This window comes from Crocodylus siamensis, chromosome 3, assembly GCF_052110815.1.
Source record: "Crocodylus siamensis isolate JL-2025a chromosome 3, ASM5211081v1, whole genome shotgun sequence".
NCBI classification, from domain to species: Eukaryota; Metazoa; Chordata; order Crocodylia; family Crocodylidae; genus Crocodylus; species Crocodylus siamensis.
Window position 1 is genome coordinate 217,756,437 of NC_143397.1, and position 27,146 is coordinate 217,783,582.

Genomic DNA, 27,146 nt, shown 5'->3' on the forward strand with positions numbered 1-27,146 from the left:
GAAAACTTAAACAGGTAGAAAGAAAGATATATATCCTAACCTGACCATATCAAATTAATAGAGTCCAATTCCTTCTGGTAGAATTGAAAAGGAAAATCACAAAAACAAAAACACAATTTCTTCCTCTGAGAACCTATGTGAAAAATGAACTTCCAGGCCATCAAGATAGTTGGAGATGTTAACTTACGTCTAGAACAAAAGCTCCAGTGAATGCAGTTGTTAAGGAGTAACTGGTGATACTCCTATAGTTAGAGATGAACAGCCGCCACAGAAACAGTAGGATCATTTTTTATTTTTCTTCAAAACACCTAGACCAGTGGTGTTCAACCTTCTTTGGCCAGGAGGCAAGGCAGACAGTGCCTGAACCCTCCACAGGCCAAATCTGACCAGTAGACTCAATTCAGTGCCTGGGGTGGGCAGGCCATGCAGAGGGAGGCAGCCCAGCCCCATTCCAGTCACTGGCAAGGGGGAAAGGAGGAAGCATGACCCAGTCCCAATCCAGCCCTGTGGGGGGAAGGCCCTGCTTCCCCCCACATGGCCCTGCTTTGCAAGAGGAAGGTGGCATGCACCAGCTCCAATCCGGCCAAGTGGAAGGAAGGCAGCATGGGAGGGGAGGGGACATGGTTTGACTCAATAGTGAGAAGGGAGCGCAGCCCAGCTCCAACCCAGCTGTGCAAAGGAAAGGGGATGTGGCCCAGCCCCAATCAGACCTGGTGATGGGAGTCTCATGGGCCAATGCTTACCTGCAAGTCTGCAGGACTCAGGATTTTGTCAGCAGGGAAGGGTGGCAATGCTGCCACTGCTCCCCCTGTTGCCAAATGTCCTGACCCATGGGGAGCCCTGTGGGCCAGATATCAAAACTCCACAGGCTGTATTTGGCGCACAGACTGAAAGTTGAGCACCCCAACCTAGACCAATGTAGAACAAAACACTATTATAGTTTCTTGCTCTGATATTAAGGTAAATGAGTACCTCAAAAATTCAAGACTGAAATTCTTGCCTGCCACAACCCACTTAGCCAGGCCATATTACTAAAGGCAAACTCACACAGAAGGCCGGAGGTCTCATGAGAGGCAGGATTCACTAATTTCCGGGCCTAGATATATAATGTTCTGAAGGACAGAGATGCTGAAACCACGTTCATTGATAAGAAAAATGGAAGGACTGAAGTACAGGGCTGTTTTCCTACGTATGCTAGTTTAGTCTGACTGTTACGGGCTAAAATAGCAAAAGTTCATAGGACTTCAGGTTCAGGATTGGCCATAGCTCTAACATAAACAGTGTACATGGAAGAAAGAGCATGTTTTAAAGAAGGGATGGATGGCCAAAGTCTAAGAGGCACCTAACATGTTGATGCAAACCAGATGTAGGATCTGAAGACCCAACAGCATTTGAACAGGAGAAACACCACCAACAAGACTTTTTGATAAACTGAGTGCAAGACAGATCTTGTATGCAAGAAGTGCTGTTGAAGGAGGGGGAAAGGACTTTTTTTGGATGGCATCTTTTCTTGGACCAACTGCTTGCTTGGGGAAAAAAATAAGACAAGCTTGCAAATACAAGGCATTCTTAGTCAGGTCTGAGGAAAGCAGCAGGCATAAAAATTAATAAAAACAGTGGGGGCAGGTTGGTCTGTAAACTTGAAGAGGAAAGAAATTCCCAGGGAGTAGCAGATAAACGAGCAGAAAGAAAGATGCTTGTTTAATGGGAGATCAAGATCTATCAAAAGGATGGAGGGTCATTATTGCCAGTAGTGTGAAGGAAGAATTTCAGGAATCAGGTGGATTATAGCATACCATGAAGTCAATATCACTGTTCTTAACATTCGGGCAGCTTATGAATTTGTTCCCAAATTCACCTTTAGGGTTTTGGTATAGGAACATGAGGATAGAACGGTCAGAAAGAAGTGGTTGTTTTACTGACATTTGTCTGTCTCTGTCCTTTATTTTGTCTGAGGAGGAAATTCTGAAGTGAATAAGAGGTAGAAATGAGTTCAAGGATAAATTACAGATAGTGAAGCGATATAAAGGATGAAAGAAAAAAAATCAGACATAAAAGAATCAGAACAAAGGAACTGGGAAGTCTGAGAATACTTTGGATCAAAGAAGCTACCTGCAAAAAGATGAGAACTGATAAAACACCTTCCTTTCACAACGAAACAGAAACAATACCACCACAACACAGAATAAGGAGGCTGGAAATAGGGTTCTATTAAGACTTACATATTCTATTATAATTTTACCCACCCATGCCTTTCTCCTCCATAATCTAAAACTCTTCTATTACAGGTCAGAAGCTAAATGATGCTGGCAAAGAACATCAAGTACCATGTTGGTGGGCCTGTAGAGACTCTGTGATCTAGATCAAGAGAAATGAACAATTAGGCAGAACCATTTCCAAAGTCTACATGGAAGGTTCTTAAAACCAAAATAGTGTGCTGTAATTTCTGTAAAAGCTGTAAGACCACTGCTGCAACAATATATGTCCTATGTGACCTTTTCTATGGCCCACTGAAAATATGAATGTGTCCATGACCATATGTAATGGGGGAAAAAAGCTTGGCATTAGCTACATGGTGGTGGCTCTTTTTACTCAGAAATCACATTTGAGATGGCAAAGTGCCACAGGGAAAATACTTTCCCCTCCTAGTGAGGTTCTGAAATTGCAGAGCTGGAACCACTTCCACAGGACATTAATTTCCCTAAGTTTACAAGACATAATATATTAGAGTTCTGAATCTGAGGAATGCTGGAGTCGGCCAAGGTCTGTGCTAAAACTGAGGCCACTTATTAATCATTGTCAATGCACACAAAAGGCACTATGGAAGGAATGAGACCCTCAGTTTAAAGTGCTGCTCCAGCCTAAATAATTCTTGTAAATAAATAGTATTGTGAAATTCCATATTCATGAACTTGCTGATTGCAAACATTTACAGTTCACAAGTAAGTTTTGTTTGCTCTGTTTCCTTCCTAGTAACACTACATACACATCCCTCATCCCAGACTTCAAGAATGAAACTAGTTTCTCTCTCTCTCTCCACACAAAATACAAAAGGTTTTTTTATGAGACCAGTATAAAGTGTTATGATTGTATCTTCATTCTCCTAAAAGCATACCAAAACCACTGCAATTTTTAACCCTGTTCCGTTCAAGGTTAAAGTTACAGTGACTTAGCTAATCTGTAACTCCTGCCTGCATTCTCTCCTGTGGTGATACATCAGAGAATGCTTGCTCCCAAGAGGCAATTTCCCCACTCCCACACCTCCCCTTTTAAAGCAGTTAAAAGTGATATTGTCCATAGCCTTAGCTCTATTAGACCCTCAATTACATTTACATAATCCCATAGCTTTCAATCTATTCTATTGTTTACTCCTCTCATTACAAAAGGTAAATGTACACTTGCAAGAAGTGGCAGGACTTACCACATTCAATGGATCTGCTGATGCAGACCACTGCACCACAGTCACATACTGAGGCTCTGTGGGGGTGGTGGAAGAAATGAATCTCAGGAAAACCAATGGTAGGGGTGCAAACAATTACATGAAGAAAAACCTCTCTTCCCTGAGGCTTTAGTTCTCTTGGGCCTGCTATCTCTAGAGGCCTCAGCAAAAGAGAAATAACCTTTGCTCTTTCTCCCCTTAATCCCATGCTTCATTTGCTTTTCTTGTGCCAGAAGTTGGTAAAAGGAGAAAAGTACTAGAAGGTGAGGAGCCAGAGGCCTAAGGCAGTTGTTCTCCATTCACCCAGCAGATACGAGGACAAGATCTGGATAGTCTTGGGCTTAAGGACTATAAATTTACAGGCACTGTATTGTCTTTTGGTTCTTCCATGTTGGTTATAGCAGTATGTGAAAGGCTAGACGAGTGGATTGAGCCTTTTTTTTGTGCTTGAGATAATATTTTTACTGAAAAAATAAAAAGGCCAGATTGATAAAAATGACTTACACCATTTTATAAAAATTATTTTAAAAACTTACCAGTTATAAAAATGATCCAAATGACAGAAGAATGGTATGTGGATTTTTGGGTCACAATTACTTATGTACAGTAAGTACTGCATTTAGCAGCTGAAGCAAGTGGTGACATTGGTCCAAAACACACCTGCAAATGTCTTGTTTGCACATGCATGATAATAATTATGCATGCAAATGAACAAATTAGACCTCTTCTTGGTTGCTCACCAGTATAATTACCACAACTGAATACACAATCATAGTAATTCTACTCCCAAATTATGCATGCATAGTTTTGAAGATTTAGTATTGTCTTCAGTGTCTCTATTTTGATACCAGCTCATAAAAATACTCATCCACTGAATACTATACAAAGTATTACAGCTTTAAAAGATGTGCACTTATTCAACCTTCTTGCTGTTGAACACTAAAAAAAAAAATTATTAGTTTACTACGTTTTCCAAACCTGTATAACATCACCAAATACTTGCCATTCCTGTTGGGTTTCATCAATTTAAAATGAAGAAAAAGAGAGAAACAGCCTTTTTTCCTCTTTACGTATATTTATTAACCTGTAAATAACTTCACGAAGAATACTAAAGGATAAAGATCACTTTGAGAAAGAGTAATGCATAAAATCAACATCTTCTGGAAGCACTGCCTAAATTTTCATTAGCTTGTTATAACTCTGATAAAGATCAGTGGAAGATTTCAAAAGGTAGTCATTTCATCTTACACACTTAGATCTACAGTATCCGATTATACTTCAGACTAGAAGAGATGGGAAGATTCAAACCTGAGCAAGACACTTTTGACACTTTTGCTAACGTACATAAACAACAAAATGAAAAACATGCATTTATTTCTCAAGGCTAGATTTTGATCCATTCCATTCACATTAATATAAGAAAGTCTTTTACTAGCCCAAAGGAATTATAATAAAGTATCTTGAAGACTAACACAGAAGTGATAAATATTTTAGATACTGTTATATTCTGGTAGATCACGTCGTAATCGTATTGCTTTCAGCTTCTCTACTTTGATTTTTGCTCTTAATAGTTCTTCTTCTAGCTGCTGTTTTCTTTTCAAACCATCCCTTTTTTCTTGAACATAAAGCCCAATTTTTCTTTGATTTTCCAAGATTATTTGATGCTCCTCCTTCAGCATTTGCAACATCTGTGGATCATATCCACACATGGGCCTAAAACGTTCTCCTACCTCAAACCTAAAAAACTCATCTCTTCTGGGAACAGGAGATGGAGACATCATCATCCTCATATCAACTGAAGATACAGAAGTTGAAGGAGATCTCTCCATAATATGCACTAATTGGTGTTCTTCACCCTGTTCTAAATTCTCACTTTGTTGTGAATCTACAATCAAAGAAGGAGGAGGTTTGACATCCTCTTCTGGTTCCAACTCCATTGTGACAGCTGCAGGATGATGATCCAACACTGCCTGTGGTGAACAGGCACCAGCAAGTGTTTCTTTATCGATGCTGGCACTAAAATACATAAGTGATATTTAAGTTATTCACTGGATATAAACTAGTATAGACAAAAATAAAAGAGTAAATTTGGTAATCTATGCCAATTTAAGTGCTACCCTCTTTCAGATAGTTTACAGGCAAAGTCCCACTTAGGCTGTCATGGATTCTGCCTCTGGTTAACAGTATCCCACCCCAAGCATCCCCCTGCCCCCAGTCCCCAGCCCAGCGCAGCCCAGAGCAGCTCCTTTAGTGTATAGGATATACTGTGCTCAGGGAATCAGAGTTAATTGGTATTTTGTTTTATCCTCCTTGGTTAGCATGTGACCCTAGCATTCTTTACTGCATACTATTCAAATCCTGTTCTGAAGACAGAAGTAATTTCTTCACAGGCTTTCTGTGGTGCTCATCATTATAGTATTTGAGTGCATGAATTCAGTCATTCATTTTTACAAACAGTAAAAGATATTCTTTCCATTTCCAGATGTAGAATTGAGGCACAGATACTTGAACACCAGAAGCAACTACTAGTTTTGGGTGCCCAATATAAGATGTCTATGGCTTGGTATTTTAGAGAATTCAGCTTTCCTTTTACAAGTCTTGATTTGTTCAGAGCACTGCTCCTTATTGATTTCAGTTATAGTGAGGGCTCAAGCAGTTCTGGAAATCTGGCCCCAGCTACCTTATATGAGGCTTGCAGAAAATGAGGAAAGCAAAGTAAGCAGCCACCTATAAATGATGCAATTTAGGTGCACATTACCATAAAGAAACTCTTTAATACAGGCAGGGATACAAACAATTCCTGGAGATAGCATTTAATTGTCTTAACAACGTGATCGTTCCTTCCCTTCCTGCCATCTCCTGACTCTTTGGTTACACTGATTTTAAAGCCTGCAACAAACAGGGCTAGAGTCTGACCAGCAAGAGACTCAGTCATTACATAGCCCAGATTCACTCCCCCTGCAATGTTCACCCTGTACACTGAGACAGGTGCAGTTTGGCAAAACCAGCATGAGTTCATGTCACTGACGACTATCGTAAAGCATACCAACGAAGTAACAATTAAGGTGGTACAGCTTTAGTTCTGACCCTTGTTAACTTGTATGATTTTAAAATATTAACATGTTCTGAATGTGTTTGTATGTTTTTAAAGAAAGCAAACTGGAATTCCAACACATGGGACCATAGCAACACTTGCATGGGTCACCCAACACTTGAAAGTTTGAGTATCAACACTCAAGTCTCAACAGTAATTGCTGTAGTAAATGATACCAAGGCAGAGAGTTGGGACTAGGCTGGAAGGGTTTTGAACTTAGAAGTATGTTCCTAAGAATTCGGGGGGGCACGTCAGGTTCCTGACTCCACATTCCCCAGCAGCCAGGAAATTCCAGTTAAGTGTGCTGGCCAGTGTATACTTCATTACCCTCTGGTGGGTAGCTCACACAGAAAATAAAGGCCTACCCACCAGAGGGTAATGAAGTATACACTGGCCAGCGCACTTAACTGGAATTTCCTGGCTGCTGGGGAATGTGGAGTCAGGAACCTGACGTGCCCCCCCGAATTCTTAGGAACATACTTCTAAGTTCAAAACCCTTCCAGCCTAGTCCCAACTCTCTGCCTTGGTATCATTTACTCCCCTCAAAGCCTACACTATCCCCAGCCCAGGGCTCTGTACCCCTCACCTAGTCTTTCTCCCACTCCATTTTTTCATGTTCCAAGTCACCATCCTCATTTCATTCCCTTCCCGGGTTCATCCTAGTCTCCTCTCCACTATCCTTTGTGCCAGCTCCCTTCTCCCCCACTTTAAGGCCCAGCTCCCCCCTCTGAAATCCATTCAGGAAGCTTCCTCATCATCACTACCACCAGGGCACCACTGTAGCACCAAGAGCACAGGAAATACAACCTCCCTGCTCTCAGTTCCTTTGTCAGCCCCTGGTAGTTGGAGACAGCAATTGCAGAGAAAGTCCTGCTGAATCCCAAAGCCTCAGGCTACAGCCTGTCCACATAGCATTTTCAGAGAATGGAGCTGTTAAACTCTAAGCAAGCCCACACGGATTTCAATAGAAACAGCAATGACACATCTGGAAAACCACAGGACACTTTTATACATGTTGGGGGTGGGGGGGAAGAGTGGTGTAATTAGAGTGGCTCTGAGAGCTGCTCTAATTAAAGCACCACCGCAGCTCCTGTATCAGCATCCCCATGCTTAAAAGTGGCCGCGGGGGTGCTTGACCTAAAGCGTGTTTGACGAACTTTACCTCAGGCACCCCCACGGCCATTTTTAAGCACAGGAATGCTGATACACGAGACCCAGGAGGCTGGTGGACCGCAGCAATTGCCACGCTCCAGCGCAGTCCATTAATCAAGTCTGCTTCAACGAGCTGGAACTCCAGTGCGCCGGAGCAGCCTCAGCGCTCAGTGATCCCTTCCCACCAAAATTTCAAGCCACTGTTTCAAAGCAGAGAAACCAGTGCTTTTCAATTAAATTCTTGGAAGAATTTTAACCTTGCAAAACAAATGCATTTTCCTTGGCCTCATTCTGAGACACAGCTGCACTATTTTAGCTGAAACTTTCCCAAAAGATTCAGCCTGAGGCAGATCTGCAGCTTAAAAAAAACCCTGCTGAGGAGGTTCAAGTACAGCAAAGTTCTAAGTAACTGAAAACAGAGGCTAGGGTAAAAGCACATAAACAAGGTATCAGGAGATAGAGGTGGGAGGATGTGCCTGTGTGAGTGGTCTTACCCAAGTACATACACTAACTCAATCTATAAGGAAAGCTAAATGTACAGCAACTTAACCTGTAACGAAGGAGGGTTAAGCTGCTATAGGGTGGCTTTCAACTTCAGGGGAAGAACATGCACATAGGCCACTACCACGTAAGTGACAAGATGCAATTGCCCATCCCCTTTAACTTAATGGTAAATAGTTTGTATGCCCATGCTCCCATAGTTATGGTAAGTGTTAGACTAGCATAAGTACTGCCTATAACAAATCATATTCCTTCACTTCCAAAACCTTGTTTCCTCTGATTTCCTCCAAAACTTCACCTACTTCTTGAACTCTCCTTGATTCCTGAACCTCTTGTGTCCTTTCAGGGGGACCCAGAAGGCAGCGTCTTCCTCCCCAGCCATGATATACCATCATGCTCTATTTCCACCACAACAAACTTCCCACCTCCTCCCCACCCCCCTTCAACTGCAGCCTTTTCTTGGTATGGCTTCCCTCATTCTTTCTTGCTGGTTACTAGCCTCAGGGACTTGTTTCCACTACTTAGTAAAAACAGGTCAATTTGGGAGAACAAACTAGAGAGAAAAAGATGTTCCCAAAGAGAGGAGAGGGGAGGCAAGACAGGATCTGATGTAGTTTAGAGCCTTATAATAGTGCAGGAAAAAAAATAACCACCACCCTGATCCATACTGGGCACACTGCAAAGATACCAGATGTCTAGGTGACTCAGTTCTGCAGATTTGTTATAGCTAAGTGAACAATAATAGATAGAAGGGGAAAGGAGAAGAAATTGTAATAACAAAGAGGATCTTCTCTGGCAGTTACAGTGTTGCTCCTGATAACTTCACTGAAAGAAAGGGACAACAGTTACCATGAGGGCAGGATGGTATTTATAAACGGTTGAGGCATTCAACTCCCAGGTTTTGTTAAATCAAACTGAGCTAGGAATTGCCTGTCAGATACCAAGCAACATTAGAGGTTTGGATTCACAATTCTTAAATTTACCTTCAAAAATCAAGTCATATTCTGATATGTAAAAAAACAAGCTTGTTACACTAGCTTAATGTTCAGGTAAATATAGCCCAGGATTAAACACAAAGGAGTGCAAAATAATAGTGCATTTTGTCAAAGTATTGCAAAGGTATTATTTTTCCAGTTCTCGTTGCATTGGGTATTAGAGACAACCATTTTGGGCAAGTAATAATCTAGTCAATGTTCTCAAAACCATAATGGATTCCAAAAATGTTTAAACTCCAGAAATCAAATTAGGGAGATCACTAGCACTTGATCATTCATGAAAAGCATTACTGCTGTATGCAAAAGCCCAGAGCTCCCAAAGCTCCCCACCCCTGCTCTATTACCAAAGATGATGTGCAAGATATCACAGCCTTTATATCTGTAATTAGAAGGTTATTTTATTTCCCAAATTTCTCTTGCACTGTGCCTTCCTGGGTATTCACCCCCTGGCAAGTAGGCTACATTGCTGCTACAGACTTCTTTATACCAAAGCCCCAGAAAAGCATGTTATTTTTAGAGCTTCTGGCATGTTGGGATTTAGGCAATTGTTAGCACTCAGTTCAACCAGTGGCACCATGAATCAAACTTCTCAAGTGCACACATGCCAGCTTCTCTCACAACACTTAACTGTTGCACTAGAGCTACTGACTATAAGTACTATCTGATTAATGGAAGCCAATTTCACATATTATTTTGATCTGCTAATGAAAAAAATAAAAAATCATGGCTCTAATGTGATTTGAGGAATGGAGAAATTCAACTTTTTCCCCTCACATTAGTTAAAAATATCTACACCCAAGGGAACCCAAATCTGACTCTGGGAGTGTTTTGTTCCTAAAATAACCAATGCAAAACTAGCAGGGTGTTGCAAGTCAGATTTGAGGGGTATTAGCCAGCTGTGGGAAAGCTTGCATACTGCCTGCCTGTATTATGTCTAGCTCAAATCTAGACAAATCTCACTTTACTGAGAAAAAGAATAGCAAAAAAGAAAAACTTCTCATTCTGTAGCTCTTCAATCTCTGTCTATATGTATACAGAGTCCCTAATATACAATGCACTCCTTAGAGTTTATACTGCAGTTCACTTTGGTCTGGTTTCCTTCACTGACATTCTCTGAAAAGTATTTTTTAAATCAATTTGTACTGATAAAGGCACTCGGGTGTATGAAGATGAATTTTGTTAAGGTCTGGATTCAGTTAAAACATGTTCAATATTTGAACACTAGAGTAATTCTGGATAAGGAAAGGGCGTATGAAATAGGTTTCATAGTTCCCTGAACTAACTTTATATGGATCTTATGTAAACTGTTAACAGTTTCATATGCAGTAGGAGACTGCAGTATTACCTTAAATGGAGGAGAATAGCCACGACTGGCAATGTTTGAATAATATGTCTATTAAAAAGATAGGGGAGGGGTAGAGGTTGGAGATCCAATTTCTCTTTGATTCTTTTTTAACCCTCACTTTCCAGAGTGTGACAAAAGACTCTAAAACAGGCTTTGATACACAGCTGAAAACTGACTGTAATGTGAAGTCACCACAAAGCCTACCATAAAAACAAAAGGAAACATTATCTGACCATTGCTCCCAATTCTTTTGAGCACTGCTGTGGGCATTTTTAAGACAGTGAACTCAAGTTAAGAAACGCTTTAGAGAGTAGATAGGAGGCGCCATAATTTTCATTTAATAACAAAGTAAAATGTATCTCACCTTTGTAAACTGCTCCTGTCTCTTAAACACACACTGGAAATCTGTGGAATCATCTCCACAACTTTCTTGGTTGGCTCGGAAATGCTGCTTTTATAATCTGAATGGCTCTCCTTTTGCTGCAATAGCTCCTGTTTGGCATATTCTTTGAGCCTCTTGTACAGCGTGCGCAGGCCCTGTGCAGTACGAGGAGGGCGATCTACTCCGATGGCATTGTAGTTATCGGCTATGATATCCCAGCATTTGTTTTTTTCCACTATTACAGAATGCTTATTGGTATGTTCTTCAAGAATTTTAACATACGGCTTCACAAGTTTTAGCAAATCAAGCTTTTCAGATAAGGTAAAATTAGAAGATCTGGCCTTCCCAACCATTGTTATCTCCGAATTAAGGAGGCAGTTTCTGAAGCCACCATGCAGTCCCTAGCTGTGCTCAGCTCTTTTTCACAAACAGAAAAAGATCAGGCTTAACTAGGCTAGTCTCATTTAGGCCCACGCCTACAAGGGAGGGTTTATTAAAATTCCTTCAGCTTAAGCTGACGCAGGTTCAGGAAATCTGCTTAAGCCAAGCCTGACCTACATAAGGCTTCAGACTGAAGACGACGAGAAGAAACAAGCAAAATACTCTTTTGTATGAAGAGACCAGACATACACAGGATTTAAAAACATAAAGGTTTAAGGATTAGCACATTACCCAGCTAAAAATTACCTAATTTAGCTTGAGTAACAAGCTCTCACACATCTCAAACTGTAACTGCATTAGACTGAAAAATGTAATCATATCCAAAAAAAGCAACAATTGTTTTGTGAAATGTATTGACTGTTAAACTGAGCAGAAGGAGAAATGAAAAACTAGAGAAAGATAAGTGTGGCGTGTGTAGAGAGATCCCTAACAGAGCCCCCGATCACCGTTCCCTAGCTGCTGTTCTCTCTTACAACATTTGCATAATGCTAGTCCTGCTGTCAATCAGGAATTGCATATCCTCTAGCTAGTTAGGTTACACTCAGACTCAGACTCCAGTAAAGCTAAGCTTCTCCTGCATTTTGCAGTCTGCTTCAGCTACCTACACACACGATTTTTAAAGAGGCAGTCTCTCGTCATGATCAAACATTTCACTACAGCAACAAAACAAAATAAAAGCACACACCACCACTGAATTGTCTTTTTACTACAACTTCTGCCTGCAGCTGTGCCCTGCTAAAACATGCCTGCTTTAAAATGTGTGTGTCATCGCCATTCAGCCTGCACTGACTGAGAAATGGCATCATCTAACTCTCAGACTGCATGTAATAAAGGTTACATTCAATCATGACAGATTTAGTGAGTACATTACACTACATGGATACTGAAATTTTCATAATATCTACCAGGAAACAATCTACTTTTATGATAATTCCTCCAAGCATTCTTTTTAGTATAAAATCTAATTTTTAACATGATGTGTATTCCTCTTCAGTGCTAGTTATCTTGCATTTTTAATGTTTGTTCAAACAAAATATCACTTTAATCATAGCGTTATTTAAAAACACATATAAAGGGTTTTAAACATTCAAGGTCTCAATAAAAACAACAAAACCTGAACTTGCACAGATAAGGAAATAATAGGTCTTTTTTTAACAAAAGGGCCTTGTTTTGTACAGTTCTGAGTGCCAAATTCAAAAAAGGATACTCATAACTTCGAAAGAGTCCACAGGGGAGAAAAAATTTGATTTGAGGGGACAGTGGCAGTATCTTCTCAAGCCTGACATGGTTGCCCTTGCGGAGGAGAGGGAAGGAAGTTTGGAACGGGGTTGAAAGGAAAGAAATCTTATTATCCTCATTAAAAAATTGGGCGACTGCGGCATTGATGCCTACACAGTCAGATGGATTGCAGATTGGCTGAAGGGTCGCACTCAGAGGGTGGTGGTGGATGGGTCATATTCAACCTGGGGGGAAGTGGGCAGCGGAGTCCCCCAGGGCTTGGTCCTTGGGCCCGCGCTGTTCAATCTCTTTATCAGCGATTTGGACGACGGGGTGAAAAACGACCTGCTTAAATTCACTGATGATACCAAAATTTGGGGTGAGGTGAGCACGCTAGTAGGGAGGGAAAGACTGCAGCAAGACCTGGACAGGTTACAGGGGTGGGCTAACAAAAACAGGATGCGTTTCAATACTGAAGAGTGCAGGGTGCTGCACTTGGGCAGTAGTAACCAGCAGCACACTTATAAGATGGGAAACTCCCTTCTTGAGAGCACGGAGGCAAAAAGGGATCATTATTAACTCCAAGATGAACATGGGCCGACAACGCGAGGTCACAGTTGGCAGGGCTAACCAGACCTTGTCGTGCATACACAGGTGCATCTCAAGTAAGTCAAGGAAGTGATCCTCCCCCTCTACGCGACACTGGTCAGGCCACAGCTGGAGTACTGTGTCCAGTTCTGTGCGCCCCACTTCAGGAGGAATGTGGACAGCATAGAGAGGGTCCAGAAGAGGGACACCCGCATGATCCGGAGACAACAGGGCAGACCCTATAATGAGAGACTGCGGGACCTGAACCTGGGGGGACCTGGTGACTGTCTATAAACTCACTAGCAGGGACCAGAAGGGTTTGGATAAGACCTTGTTTCCCCTAGCGCCCCCAGGCATAACAAGGAATAACGGCCACAAGTTGTTGGAGAGTAGGTTTAGATTAGACATCCATAAGAACTACTTCACAGTCAGGGCAGCTATGATCTGGAACCAACTTCCAAGGGAAGTGGTGCTGGCTCCTACCCTGGGGGTCTTTAAGAGGAGGCTTGATGCCTACCTGGCTGGAATCATTTGAGCCCAGTTTTTTCTCCTGCCCAGGTAGGGGGTCGGACTTGAAGATCTACAAGTTCCCTTCCGACCCTACTTCTATGATATGATTCTATGATTATAGCTAAAAACATCTCAAAGCAATAAAAGGAATGTAGGCAGGAACATTTTTCCCCTTCCAGTGAACAGGAAGACATCAGCTGCACGCAAGAGAGAAGAAATTCAAATGAGAGAACAGCAGTGGCTTTAACTCCCAAATATCTCCTAATACAGAATAGTAGGCACTTTGGAAACTGTGTTTCTGCATGACTTGGCTCTGTTCACACTGGCTAACTCAACTGAACCCCATTTGGCTGGAGCCACATTCAGACTGAGATTCAATTAAGTGTTTTATGGTTTTAATCCCATGTAGAGAGAACCCAAGAATGAAAACACTTATTTGGTGTTGGGAACACTTTAAAACACACTGCCTTTAATGCTCAGCCTACCCTCTACCCCTATGTTTTGCTCTTTGCCTGTAGTAGCACCCAGAGATGGCCTGTTTGAAAGGAAGACTCTAATTGTTCCCTTTTCATTTTTGGATTTATTCTTTTTAGTGTCTTATTTGGATCTACAATAATAGCAATAGAAAATGAGTAATGTGCCACTATTTTTTAAACTGACAGCCAAAATAGGACTGAACAGTGATGATAATAGTTTTGCAAAGTCCAGCCTCTTTGGATCTGGAGAATGAAAAGACATTAGTTGAAGTCTGATTTAAGTCTGTATTATTTATTGCCCAATGCAGCTATACAGAAACCCACGACCTATTGGCTATACCCACTTATGTAATTTCAGCCAGACTACTGTGATTTCATTTAAGTATATATTATACAGACTAGCATTTGAATTACCATTAAAACAGAATGTCTTGTAAAAATGAAAAATAATTCTTTAAAAATGAAGGACTCCTCCCCCCTTCCCCATACCTTTTCTTTGTTTTAAAGCCCTAGCCTAAGACTTGGTCAATACTTGCATGAAAGATTACTACAGAATACAAAGTGCTGCTGGAATAGTTCTGATAATTCAGCACTTAGTACGCTTTCTTTTCACTCAGTACCAAACCAGAACCTCAACACTATCCTTTTTTCCACACCTCTTTGCTTGCAAAGGGCCTCTGCATTTAACAGCAAAAACTCAATAAAAAGCCTTTTCCCCCTCATAATCTTTGGACTTGCTTGTTTTTCCCTATGGAAGTTATCAGAAGTTTCTCAGAAGGGCCAAATACAATTAAACACAGGCAACTGGTGGGGGGGGATGTGCCACCCCCCTCCCCCCCGGATTGGCTCCCAAATCGGCACTGCTCAGGATGGAGCAGGTTTTTTGTCATGAGGGTCAACAGCGTGTTGGGGGTGGGGCACTAAGCACAGAAGTATCGGAGTGGATATGGGGCTTTTGGCCTGCCCCCAGGCCTGCCCCAAAGGCCCACCCACATATTGGGGCCTCCCACCCCCAGACTCAAGACACCAGTCACCTCTGCAATTAAGCCACTGAGTCTTTAAATGCTAATTCAGGTGGAAGACATTTTCATAACGTTAGCAATTCACTTAAATGGGAACTGTAAGAATGGATCAGCACAATTTTCTGTTAATAGGAGGGAGTTGCACTAAGTCAGGCAGTTGAGAGCAAAGGTTAAAGCGATTAGGTAGCAGGAAGGTCTGAGGTGTTTGTTGCATGTATCAGACAAGATCAAAACCCAAAAGGAATTCAAAATGCTGTTGGGAAACTACCAAACTGGATCAAAATTCTGAGATACAAACAATCAGGGTACTTTTGGGAAGGCTATGTGGGAAAGTTCAGGAGGAGAATGAAAGTAAGAATTTGAACATTTGGGAGTGGTGAGGTCCACTTGATGCAACTGCAAGGGCATCATTAATAGGCTTCGGAAAGCATCAGCTGTACCTTACATCTAGGAATGGAGCCACAAGATCTAGAACTAAATGCCATTTTAGAAACTAGTGTCACAGAGTAACACCACTCCAGTTATCCATTTGACATACTGACTCTCCCTTGAATACAGTAAGTACCCAGTTCGATCTCTACCCTGTTATTCAAAGCCCTCAAAGCAATTGGCCTCACATACTGAAAGCAATCATCTCTTCCCTCTGTATCCATGACCTTTTAAGGTGACTGCGCTCTATTAAAACAAGGACACTGTCAAACAAAAGGAGACTTCAGAGTCCAGGGGACAAGTTTCCCAAGCTGAACCAGACTGTGAAGCTAGTTTTCACAAGACCCAAGAATAACAATTTTCAGAATTAAAAGTTGAACTCATGCAATCATACTGTCCTTTCATCTGCTAACTTCTGCACCCTCAAAAACTATCCTTCCCAGATTACATAGAGAAGAGAAATCTAACTAAATAATATGAGTAGAAGCATAGCTGAGTAGCTAGGATGCATGGGTTACTGCCCCTCCCCCCCAGTTACATTACTGAGTATAAAATCAAACATAAAGTCTCATTGCAGCTGCAGTTCCATCTACCATGATCACACAGTCTCCTCAAAATCCAGTCCATGGGATAATGGGAAATATTAAAAACAAACTACTAAAACAAGGCCATGCAAAATCTTTGAAACCCCTTACTTGGATCTGATCTCAGACCTCACACATTCAGTTCCTTGTTTAATCTCCGAATAGTTTCTGCCTAAAACAATATGCTTCTAAAATATTACCATATTTACTCAGTTATAAAATGAGCCCCCGTCCCCATTCAACAGGGAAGGAGGTGGGGGTGGGGCGAAGACAGAAATCAAGGGGAGAGAGAGAAATCAAGCCTCATCTTATATTTGCCAGGCATCCGGGCTTTCTGCTTCCCATGAGAAAACGGAGAAAAATGTGGATCCTCCCCACCCCATCTTTACCCAAGGAAAATATGGATTTCTCATTTTCACAGAGAGACCCACAGATTGTACAGTCTTGCAAAGAGCTCTCTGCAGGATGGCAGTGTGCAAGCGTGCAAGGGGCTGGAATGGAGCGGGAGGAGGGCAGTCAGGTAGGTGGCGCCATGTCCACATATATGCACATAGCTGCCAGGCAGCCTGGAAAGGAGGTCCCACAGGTAAGTCAGGGGCAGGGGGCGGTGGGGATTGAGGCCCTCATACAGAGAGAGTCAGTTAGGCAGGGCTGGGGCTGCTGCCCAGCTGGGGGTGCACAGAGCTTGGGGCCCAGGCTGGAATGCATGGCTGCAGGGCCCCAGCGGGGAGTGGGGAGAGCAGGGCAATATGGGAAAAACTGTTGCTGCTGCAAACTCTGTACTGCCCTGATGAGGCGCCCCCTGCCCATGCAGCTGCAGTGGGGGAGGCAGCATAAGGCTGTGCCCCCGCTGCAGCCACACAGGCAGGGGGCGCCTCATCAGGGCACCGTGGAGCTCACAGCAACAACAAGCTTCCCTACACAGCCCCACCCTGCCCTGCCGCACTGGGTCGCACCCACTAGGCTGCAGAGGTCCTGAGGGAGGGCAGCAGGGCAGGGAGCCTGAGCCCCAGCCCCGCACACAAATCTGGGGAGCCTGGGTTCCCCCTCCCTTCCCAGGAGCTGGCCCCATCCCCCACCTAAGCCCACAGCAGGCATCAGAGGTGGGGAGCCAGACTCCACGCTCCTCTCCACTGCAGCCAGGGCTCGGGTGCTGTTGTGGGGGGCAGGGGTCTATGGACCCAGGTCCCTGGCCCTGTAGGCCTGGCAGCTGGGGGCCCCCTGTCAGAGTTGGGGAGGCAGTGAGCTATGGGATGGAGTGGGAGGCACTGGCAGGACCAGGGGACTGTAGTGGGGAGTGAGGAGCACCAGCAGGACCAGGGGCTGTGGGAGGAGTGAGGGGCACCAGCAGGGCTGGGGGGCAGGAAGTGAGGGGCTTGGAGCTGCGTTCTGTGAGCTAAGGGGGCAGGAGGAGCTCCGATTTTCCATGATAAAAAACCCAAATATCAAACACCAAAATTTATAAGCATTTAGAATGTATTTTATTATAGTGATGATTGAAGCACTGGCAAGCTTCCAAATTGCTTTAAAATTGTAAATATATCAAGAAAACATTGTGTTCACCTGATACCTAAATAAAGAGTGGCCTTCATGTTAATCATGGATTTTGGGGGTTTAATCAGAGAAATTGCAATTTTTTATCAGAGAATTTCTGATTTTTTAATCAGGGAAAACCAAGATCCCTTCCCAGTGGACTGTGCTCGAGGTGGGTGGCAGCAGTGCTGGGAGGGAGGCTACAGGGGAGTTAGTCACCCCAAAATTTGCCATAGCCCCCCCATCCCTCCCTCCCAGTGCCACCGCTGCCTGGCCCAGCCATCCCCCCCAGAAGAACCTGACGCAGCCCCAGCCCCAGCCCCAGCCCCAGCCCCAGCATCCCACACTGCCCAGATCTGGGGGCACACACCCTTGCCCGTGCCCTCCCAGGGCGCATGCAGTGGCAGGACACCCCAGCTCCCCAGACAAGCCACGGCTCCATCCTGTGCCCTGTCCCAACTCAGCCATGCCTGCCCCAGCCCCATTCCCTCCCTCACCGCGGGGCCCTTGATCTGCCCCACCACACCCCTTCTCTCCCCGCTCCCCTTGCACCACAACAGACTTACCAGCTGCACACAGCTCTCCAAGCCATTATGTGCTGCACTGAGGCTACACGCATTCACGAGCCATTTATTGGCCACATCAGGCCAATTTTCTTTATATTAGTGCTAGTTCGACTGATGCGTCGGTGCACCTCTAGCCACCACTCCTCACACTTTCTTCACTTGCCCTTCTGTGAAGTTTCCCACCAGCGCCATCCTGTCTCTCCCTACTTACTGCTTTCAATTTCTTATGATCCTCCAGGACCTCCAGCCATACCTTCCCTGTTTCATACCTCTGCATGAATCTTTCCATCCTGATGTAATGAAATAGACAGTTGACTGCCCATAGGCTCTTCAGAGAGATTTGATATACTCCCCACTTTCTCAAAATTACAGCTGCATGAAATTGGCTGATATGTGCCGCTTTCCCCACTCCCTCTGTTACCACCTTCCATATGACTCTTACATATTTTGCATAGGTGAACAATTCCCCCCTATCCCCATCTCTCTTACTTTATACAGTTCATCTCTAGCCAACCTTTCTCTTTTGGCATTCCAGAAGCACACACATTTCCCTCTGTGCTTTTGCTATCCCCTGCCATGTCAGTGGGAATACAATTCCCATGTATAGAATAAATCGGGAGTAACACAGTCTTAAATGCTGCCACTTTTCTGACAAAGGACAGTATCCTTCTGGACTGTAACCAAAGTATTTGCCATAGCCTTTCCGTCACCTTTTTCCCTGCTGTATTACCTTTCCCCTTGGTACCCAGGATCCCTAGCACTCTGATTTCTCTCTCTTTCATTTGAAGGCCCAACTTTTCCAAGTCTCTCCAGGTCCCCATGCCCATTATGGTGCTTTTTGATCTATTTGGCTTCACCTCCGTTGCTTCTCCATACTCTGATGTATGCTTTAACACCTTTTCCATTACAAGTCTACCTCTAACTACTACATTTATATCAACCATGTATAGTATGCATTTTACCTCATCCCCTCCCAGTATCTTTACTCTGCTTACGACCTTGTCTTTTCGTATCCTTTGTGCTATTGGTTCCATGCTGCACACAGATAATAGTGAAGACAGGGGGCACCCTTATCTTACCCTCATATGGATTTTGAAGGACCTTCTTAGGTGCCCATTAACTTGGACTCGACTCTCTGCTTCTCTATACAATAACCTTATCCAGCATATACATTTCTCTGGGAAGCCCATTTTTCCTAGCATCTTGAATACACAATCATGATCGACTCTGTCATATGCTTTTTCTAAATCTAGCTTTACTATAACTGTGTTTGTTTTCCTCTCTTGGGTGTGGGGCAGTGTATCTCTAATCGCTTCAGAGATCCTTCTACCCAGTACTGCATATACTTGGTCTTCATGTATTATCTTCTGGAGGTTTTTCCTCATCCTCAAAGCCAGCGTCTTTTTGCCCAGTCCTTCCTTTTGTGGAAGCAGCACCCCCCCGGGGCCGCCCGGGCAGCGTGCCAGCTGCACAGGTACTGCCCCAGCCCACAGGCACAACCTGCCAAATCCAACTCTTCCCCAAATCCATGCACTGGAAGCCTGCCGAGTGCTGCTCCCCATACAGATTTGGGAAAGAGTTGGATCCGGTGGGTGCCGCCTGTGAGCCAGGGCAGCACCTGCACAGCTAGCACCTCGCTCAAGAGAGTGCTGCTCCCATAGAGTGAAGGACTGCCCCCCACACACACAGCTTAGGAGCTTTGTGACCTGGCAGCAGCTTGCGCACACAGGCTCCGCTGAAGGGAAAAAAAAAAAGTGATGAGCCTGATTCCCCCTCCCCACCTCACAACAGAGCCTGCCTGCCTCCCCCACAGCTGGGGGGTAAGCTGCCAGCAGGCCCTGAGCTGGGGGGGACCCCAGACATTCCCTCCATGGCAGCAGCATCCCCTGGGGCCACCCTGGTGGGTGACCAGTGGGCAGGTGCTACCCCAGCTCACAGGCAGCACCCAGCCCGATCCAACTGTTCCCAAAGCTCAAGCTGGGACAGCAATCACCTACTAGCAGCCCACCTGGGCAGCCCCAGGGGGCATCACCGCCACAGAAGGAAGGACCGGAGCCCTCTGCAGCTCAGAGGCCTCTCAGTCCACCAGCAGCTCACCCACGGGCTGCGGGAGACACAGGCAGGCTCCATGACACACAGAAAAAGGATCAGCCCCCCCGCCTTTCTGTCTTCAGCCCACCTCTCCCCTGGCAGGGGGCAAGCTCTCAAAGGCTGCAATGTTACAAATAGCTACCTTGCAAACTATACATGTGGATGTGATTTAGTTTGCAACATAGCAAACTAATTTCAGTAGTAATCCCCCCCTGCACATGTACAGTCTGATGCAGTGAAACTGCAAAAATGGCCAATTTTCATCACATACAAGCACCCTTTCATTCTTTTCCTTGCATATCTTCAGCCTTCCTTCCTGAAGAATTCTCCCACCCTCTTCTTCACCATCAGTCACCATTCTCTAGTACTCCCAAAATATTTCTTCAGTGTTCACCAACCCTCATACTGTCTTGTGTACGTTTGATATATCTCTGCACCTTGTAACAGCCACACATTTAACTTCCAGTCCCACAAGACTCTTACCAAGACTCATTTCCACCTTCAGCATCTGATGATCACTAAAAGTCACATGTATGGTTTCTTTCTTCCTTATCCCTATTTATTTTGGTATAAGCACAAAGTCCTGTGGATTGTTTCTTTCCACTGGTGTCTGTTCCTAGTGAAAACTTTCTCCCCTGCCCACACACCCCATAGCATCTCTTCATTATATTTGTTAACAGTCTGGATGAGCTGTCTAAAACTCCATTTCCTCCTTCCCCTATTCTGTTACTTAGCTTGATTATACAACCGAATTCTCCTACTATTATACACAGTCTCTCTCCCACCACATAAACCACTAGCTTTTTAAGCAGTGAATTCCTTTCCCCTGCCCTCTCCAGTGGTACATATACACTGACAATTTCTAATTGTTTCTCCAACTCACAGTATCAGTCATTGCAATCTGCCACTGATGACTTCTACCTGCTTTTCTCTCAGCTCTGGGTTCTTGAATAATATTGCTACCTGCCGCTGCTCTTATTTGACCCTAACCATCAAGGTAGTCCCGATCTGCACCTTCTCTCAAAGCGTTTATAATCCCTCTCTCCTGGTATATATACACCACATTCTTGTAGGAAGATTATGTCTACCTTTACTTGGTTCAGCACTGGTTAAACCTATCTTTTCCCTCTCAAGAGTAACTTAATGTTAAATGAAACTATTGTCAACACCATGTTTGTTTTAAACTGAGTTCAAATGTCCCTTTAAGGTTCATCTGAGCCACTACTTGAGGTGGTAGACTCCTCCCCCTCCCTTTCCTGTAGCCCAGTGGTTCCCAAAACTGCTACACATACCACCAGTGGTATGCAGACAACCTGGAAGTGGTACATGGAAGGCCGGGGGGAGGGGCCGCACACACCCAGAGCCCAGCAGCAGTTTGCTGCACACGGGCAGAAAGGCAGCACTGTGTCAAGCATCACCCAGAAGGTAAGTGTTGGGAGAAGGGGCAGATCAAGACCCCCAGGGTGAGGGAGGCAGGGGGACAGAGGTAGGAGCTGGGGTGAATGGGGCTCCAGGGTGGGTGGTGGGACAGTCAGAGCCCAGGCAGCAGACACATGGCATCTCATGCAGCTGTACAGCAGTACCAAGAGCAGCACAGCAGCAGTCCACTGATCCCCGGGGGCTTTCTTGCCTCGGGCCAGCTCACCCTATCCCTGTGGCAGGACTGGCACAAAGGAGGCCTGGGCCTTTTCAGGGACACAGGGGGCTCCCCTCACTGTGTGCACACCAAGTCAGGCATGGGAGACACGTGCCCCCTGGATCTGTGCACTGGGGGAGGTGGGCTGCGCACTGCACTCGGCACCACATAGCACTACCTCCAGACACCAGTGCAGGATGCCATGTGCCTGCAGCTGTTGGGCAGGCAGAGGCACTCAGCCAGTGCACAGTATACACATGGTGTCCCACACAGGCCCGGAGGCAGTGGCAGTGGTGGGGAGGGCTGTGCACACTCCAGGGAAGGCACAGTCCCCCCATGCCTGCCTCAGGATGCACACAGCATACAGCAGGCTCCCCCCTAAACCCTACTGCCTCCAGAGCAGCATGGGACACCATGTGCATGCCGCACGCTGGCTAAATACCTGTGCCAATCCAGTGGAGTTCCTGCTGCAGTCCAGGGGGTTCCGCCCTGTTCACGCTACACCCAGAGCACACAGGCCAAGCTGCGCACCCCCCAGCCCTGTGTCCTGTTCTGGCCAGGCGGCATTCCCATGGGCAGGGTAGCTGCGCCCCACCCCTGCAGAGCTGCGCAGCCCAGGCCAGGCTCCACCTCCGGTGCCACTGAGCGCCCCGCTCTATGGCCAGAGTCTCTGGAGCCTCAGGGCAATCTCTGCTCCCCACCTGGCCCCGCTCTTCTCCAACTGCCACCTTCCCAAGAAGCCAGCTGGGCCAGCCTGCCCGCAACACCTCCCCCATGTCTGCTTCTCCCTGCGCCTCTCTCCCCTCTCCACCCCCCCCATCACAACATACTTAACAAAAAGAATACAGAAGAACAAAAGTAATATATGAAGTTTTATTTATTGTCATCAGGTTTAGAAAACCTGGTATTTACTGTAGAAAAAAGAACATTTATGATTATTAACTATATTAATATACAATGCATCCTGCCATGTACCCTCCACACCCCAATTTTGTTTTTCTGGTGTGCCTGCACTCTGGCACCTTATAGGGTGCATATTGTTTTTCAATAGTTCAGCCAAAAATGTTGCCTACCCCTCATTTACACCATCTTTTTTCCAATTTACAATTGTTTTATATGGCTACCATAACTGATAAAACAATATTTTATGATTACTAAATGTGTTGATGTTATTTTAATACATATTCTGTTACTTATGTGTATGAAAAATTTGCTGGTAGTAATTAAGGCTGTATCTTTTTAAATTGGTGATACTCCATCTATTAGTTTGGGAACCAATGCTGTAGCCTTTGCAAGCTGCCAGATCACTTTCACATTTGGGAAGGCTTGCATATTCCTGCCTCATCCACTGCCTCCCAGCTTCTGGTCTCCACTCCAGGCTGGACCCCAGAGGCATCAGTAGCAGGAAGGTGGTCTCCAGTTCTTCCTCCAATTCATTTCCCTCATTATCAGGTTTCTTCTTCCTGGTCTTCAGTCCTTGCATGTTCTTTCTTTTCCTGGCCTCTCTCTCTGGTTCTTTCTCTTGCTCCACCTCCACTTTTTATTGTCTACAGAGTGTTTCTTCCCCACCCCCATCTTCATGTCTGAGCTATTTGCTCTTCCCACCTTCCTTCCATTTCGTCTCCCATCTCCTCCTGCTCTGCCTCAATCACAGAAATGTTGCCTCCTTCCTTCTCTGCTTCATACTCCTGCAGGGTTTCTTCCACCATTTCCACCTCAGTGTCCAACCCTTCTCCATGAGATTAGGAACAAACAACAATTGATCAGCAGAGGCTCTTACTCTGATGAAAGGAGACAAAATGAGACCTTTACAGCACAGAGATTATTGAAGGCAGGCTGTTACAAGCCACCTTTGAAACAAAGAGAGGGAAATTTGACCTCCTAAATGTTTATGTTCCAGTCAACAAATAAAAAGCCAGGTATGTCTTCCTAGAGAACATGGCTGCAGCAATGCCCAGGACCCAGCCAGTGGTGATCACAGATTTTAGTTGCATTCTTGATGACAAAGACAGAATAAACAGAGGCCAAAAGATGGGCCTGGACAGATCTTCCAGACTACTGAAGCAGCTGCCTATGACCACAGCCTAGTGGATATGAGCAAAGGAGCCCAAGGACACGGGAGAAACTTCACCTGGGTAGACCCTCCAGGGCAGACAAAGTCACATGTTGCCTTATCCTCCTCTCTAGGGGTGGACAGTAGTGAAAGCTGAATCCACACCTGTCTGCTTCTCAGACCACTGCCTCCTGACAGTTAAGGCAAAGATATGGGGCAATCCAAAAGAGGCCAAGCAGTGTGGAAGCTGATTGTGAGCCTCATAGGTGATGAAAAGACTCAGCAGGAGTTCAGACAGCGCTAGCAGGGCAGACAGGTACTGGAACCACACAGAGTGAGCAAAAGAGTTATTCCAGCAGGCTGACAGTAGATGGGTTTGGGTCCACAAGAGGCCACACAAATGCCTAAACCGCAAGTTGCAAAGTCTGCACAAGCAGGTGGCTTGGGATTGGGATGTGACGGAAGCCAAGCAGGAAGTGAAAGTTCAGACTGGGGCCTGGTACAGGGAATAGGCCAGTATTCTGACCCAGGCCCCCTGGATGAAGGAGGGGGAGGAACAGTCTGCTTACTTTAGCAGGTTTAAAAAGACCAAAAGGGAGGCCATGACCAGCGTGGTAGACAGAGCAAGACCAGAGCACCAGTTGAACAAACAGATGCTGGAGACAACAGCAGCCTTCTACCAAGAGTCCTATACGGCATGCCCAGAGAACCCAGCTGGCACACAGGACTGCCTACAGAAGCTCACTTGAGTCCTCTGAGAGGATGAGGGTCAGAAGCTGGAGGAGTGGATGCTGGAGGAGATCACTACGACTTTCTATAGCTTCAAGAATAGTAAGACTCCCAAGACAGATGGCCTGCTCAAGGAGTTAATTCTATGTAGTCTTCTGGGACCACAGAAGCCCAGACCTGCTAGAGGCATACAGGCAGCAGCTGCAGGAGGGACATCTGGGGGCTGGGATAGATCAGGGCCTCAAAACCCTTCTTTATAAGAAGGGGGCAAGTGGAGTTGAAGAACTGGAGACCCATACCCCCCCTGAACTTTGATGGCAAACTGATGGTCAGTCTTGGCCAAGCGCTTTAAGTCTGTTACAGGTTCAGTGATCCATGAGGACCAGTCATGAGCAGTGCCAGGGCAGCAGATCCACTGAGACCTGCTGCAGGATGTGCTGCAGTACTAACAGGAGAGGGGGCTGGACACGGAGGTGCTGAACCTTGACTGAGAGAAGACTTTTGACAATGTCCCACCAATTCCTTTTTGAGTAGCTGAATAAGACTGGGGTTCCCCTGACCTTCGTCCCACAGACAAAAAGCTGTACACTTACATGAGCAGTAGGGTGCTGGTGACTGGGTTTCTGATGATGATGATGAAGCAAATGTCACCACATTCATATGTTGGAAGTATGAGGGCCAGAAAGCCAGTAACAAGTAGAATGGTCAATGTCAATAAAACCTTCGGCACCTAAAGGAGGGCCATAAAGGCATTTGTAGGTGATGTGGTCAGTCATCTGAGCTTGAGCATCACAGTTGCAGCCAGTGTCGCTGGAGAGTCCCCAAGAGTGCATGCTTGCCTTAAACCGTCCAACGCCTGTTCTGAGATGGTCCAGGCCCTGCAGGGCAGCTGCCAACCTGAGGGTTGGAACCTGGTGTTGGAGAAAAAGTTCTTTAGTCGCAGTTCTTGTGTTGCATATTTCCTGCTCCACTGACAGGAGGTCCCTGCTGGAGGTGACATGCAACCTGCAGATGTGATGAGCTTATCAGCCTGAGTGGAGAACGGGCTCCAAGACTTCAGGCGGTAGTTGGTTTTCTGATTTGCAGCTACTAGGCTGGAATGCAAAGGCTGGATCTTAGGGTTTGAGGCCTACAGCCAGGGTAGCAGCTTGTCTCCAGATGTCAGGAGCCTGAACAGGTTCCTGACCACCCTAATCACAGTGGAGTTGGGTGCCCGGCAGGGATAACCCATTCTCCCCAATCCTTTTCATATGCGTGACAGAACCACTGACTCAGTAGCTCAGGCAAGACCCCAGGATCCATGGAGTGGAGATCCTTGGGGGCAGCAGGGAAGAGATGAGAGTCCTAGCCTATATGGATGACCTCAATGTTTTAAGTGGTTGGTGGAAAAGGAGTGCTGCAACATGCCCAGGGGTAAGGAGCAGCATCAGGGGCCAAGCTCAACATAGGCAAGAGCACCTGCCTGGCATTGGGCAAGCTCAGAGACTGGTGTACCTGAGGGACTCCACCCCAAATGAAGGGGTAAAGATCCTCAGGGTGGTCTTAGACTCAGAGCTGAAAAGACAGAAAATATGGGGAAAGACTGAGGCCTTGGTCACATAGACACTGGGACTGTGGAACATGTGCTGCCTGTCAATGGGGGAGCACAGGGCACTTATGAGGGTGGTATTGCTACTGGTGCCTCTGTACACTGCACCTCTCCCTCACAGCAAATCATCCATAAAATCCAAAGGGCCACGTACATCTTCTTCTGGGGCTCTAGATGGGACAAGGTTGCAAGAAGTGGCTCCCATCTTTTTTTATACTGTGGACGTGTACGGGAGCGGAACAGGGCACATGGAGCCAGATGCCTCCCTCCAGGGGTTGCCCCACCACCCAGCTTTAACCCCACACATGACTACCGGCAGCAGAAGCTGCTTGCCTGGGCAGAGAGAAGGGGGTCTGAGTGGGGGGGGTCGTGCCACAACCTGGCAGCCAACCCTTTGTGGGCCAGTACTGGGCCATGGCCCTGTGGTTAGGAACCTCTGGTTGCAAGGATCACACCGTACAAGGCAAAAAGAACCAGAAGCTGAGAAATGCCAGATGTCCAGCTGTTTCTCTGTACCAAGTGCACAAGCCAGATCTGCAATCTGGCAGCTGAGGCAGACTCCAAAATAGCCTGCTTCATTAAGTATTTTGCAAGGCATCTTCTACAACACTGAGGGGTGGACACACCAGCCAACATGTGCCCACGGACTTTGGAACTGCCACGATTCTACAACAGGGGTGGGCAAAGTATGGCCCAGGGGCCGGATCTGGCTGGCCAAGGGATTTTGTCCAGCCCACGGCAGGTCTCTTGGTCTGCCTCAGCCCAGACACTGGG

General features: G+C 45.6%; 2 protein-coding genes across 9 annotated transcripts in view; both read right to left on the minus strand.

The window, feature by feature from the left end:
- The window catches only part of RAD54B (RAD54 homolog B), a 121,955-nt gene that overhangs the window by 64,699 nt on the left and 30,110 nt on the right, over window positions 1-27,146 (minus strand). The window lies entirely within an intron of this gene.
- FSBP (fibrinogen silencer binding protein) lies at window positions 3,341-11,792 on the minus strand. The gene is made up of 2 exons (XM_090040352.1): window positions 10,891-11,792; window positions 3,341-5,455 (listed from the first exon to the last, which is right to left on the minus strand). The coding sequence occupies exons 1-2, from the start codon at window positions 11,259-11,261 to the stop codon at window positions 4,930-4,932; spliced, it is 897 nt and encodes a 298-aa protein (XP_089896478.1). The 5' UTR covers window positions 11,262-11,792; the 3' UTR covers window positions 3,341-4,929.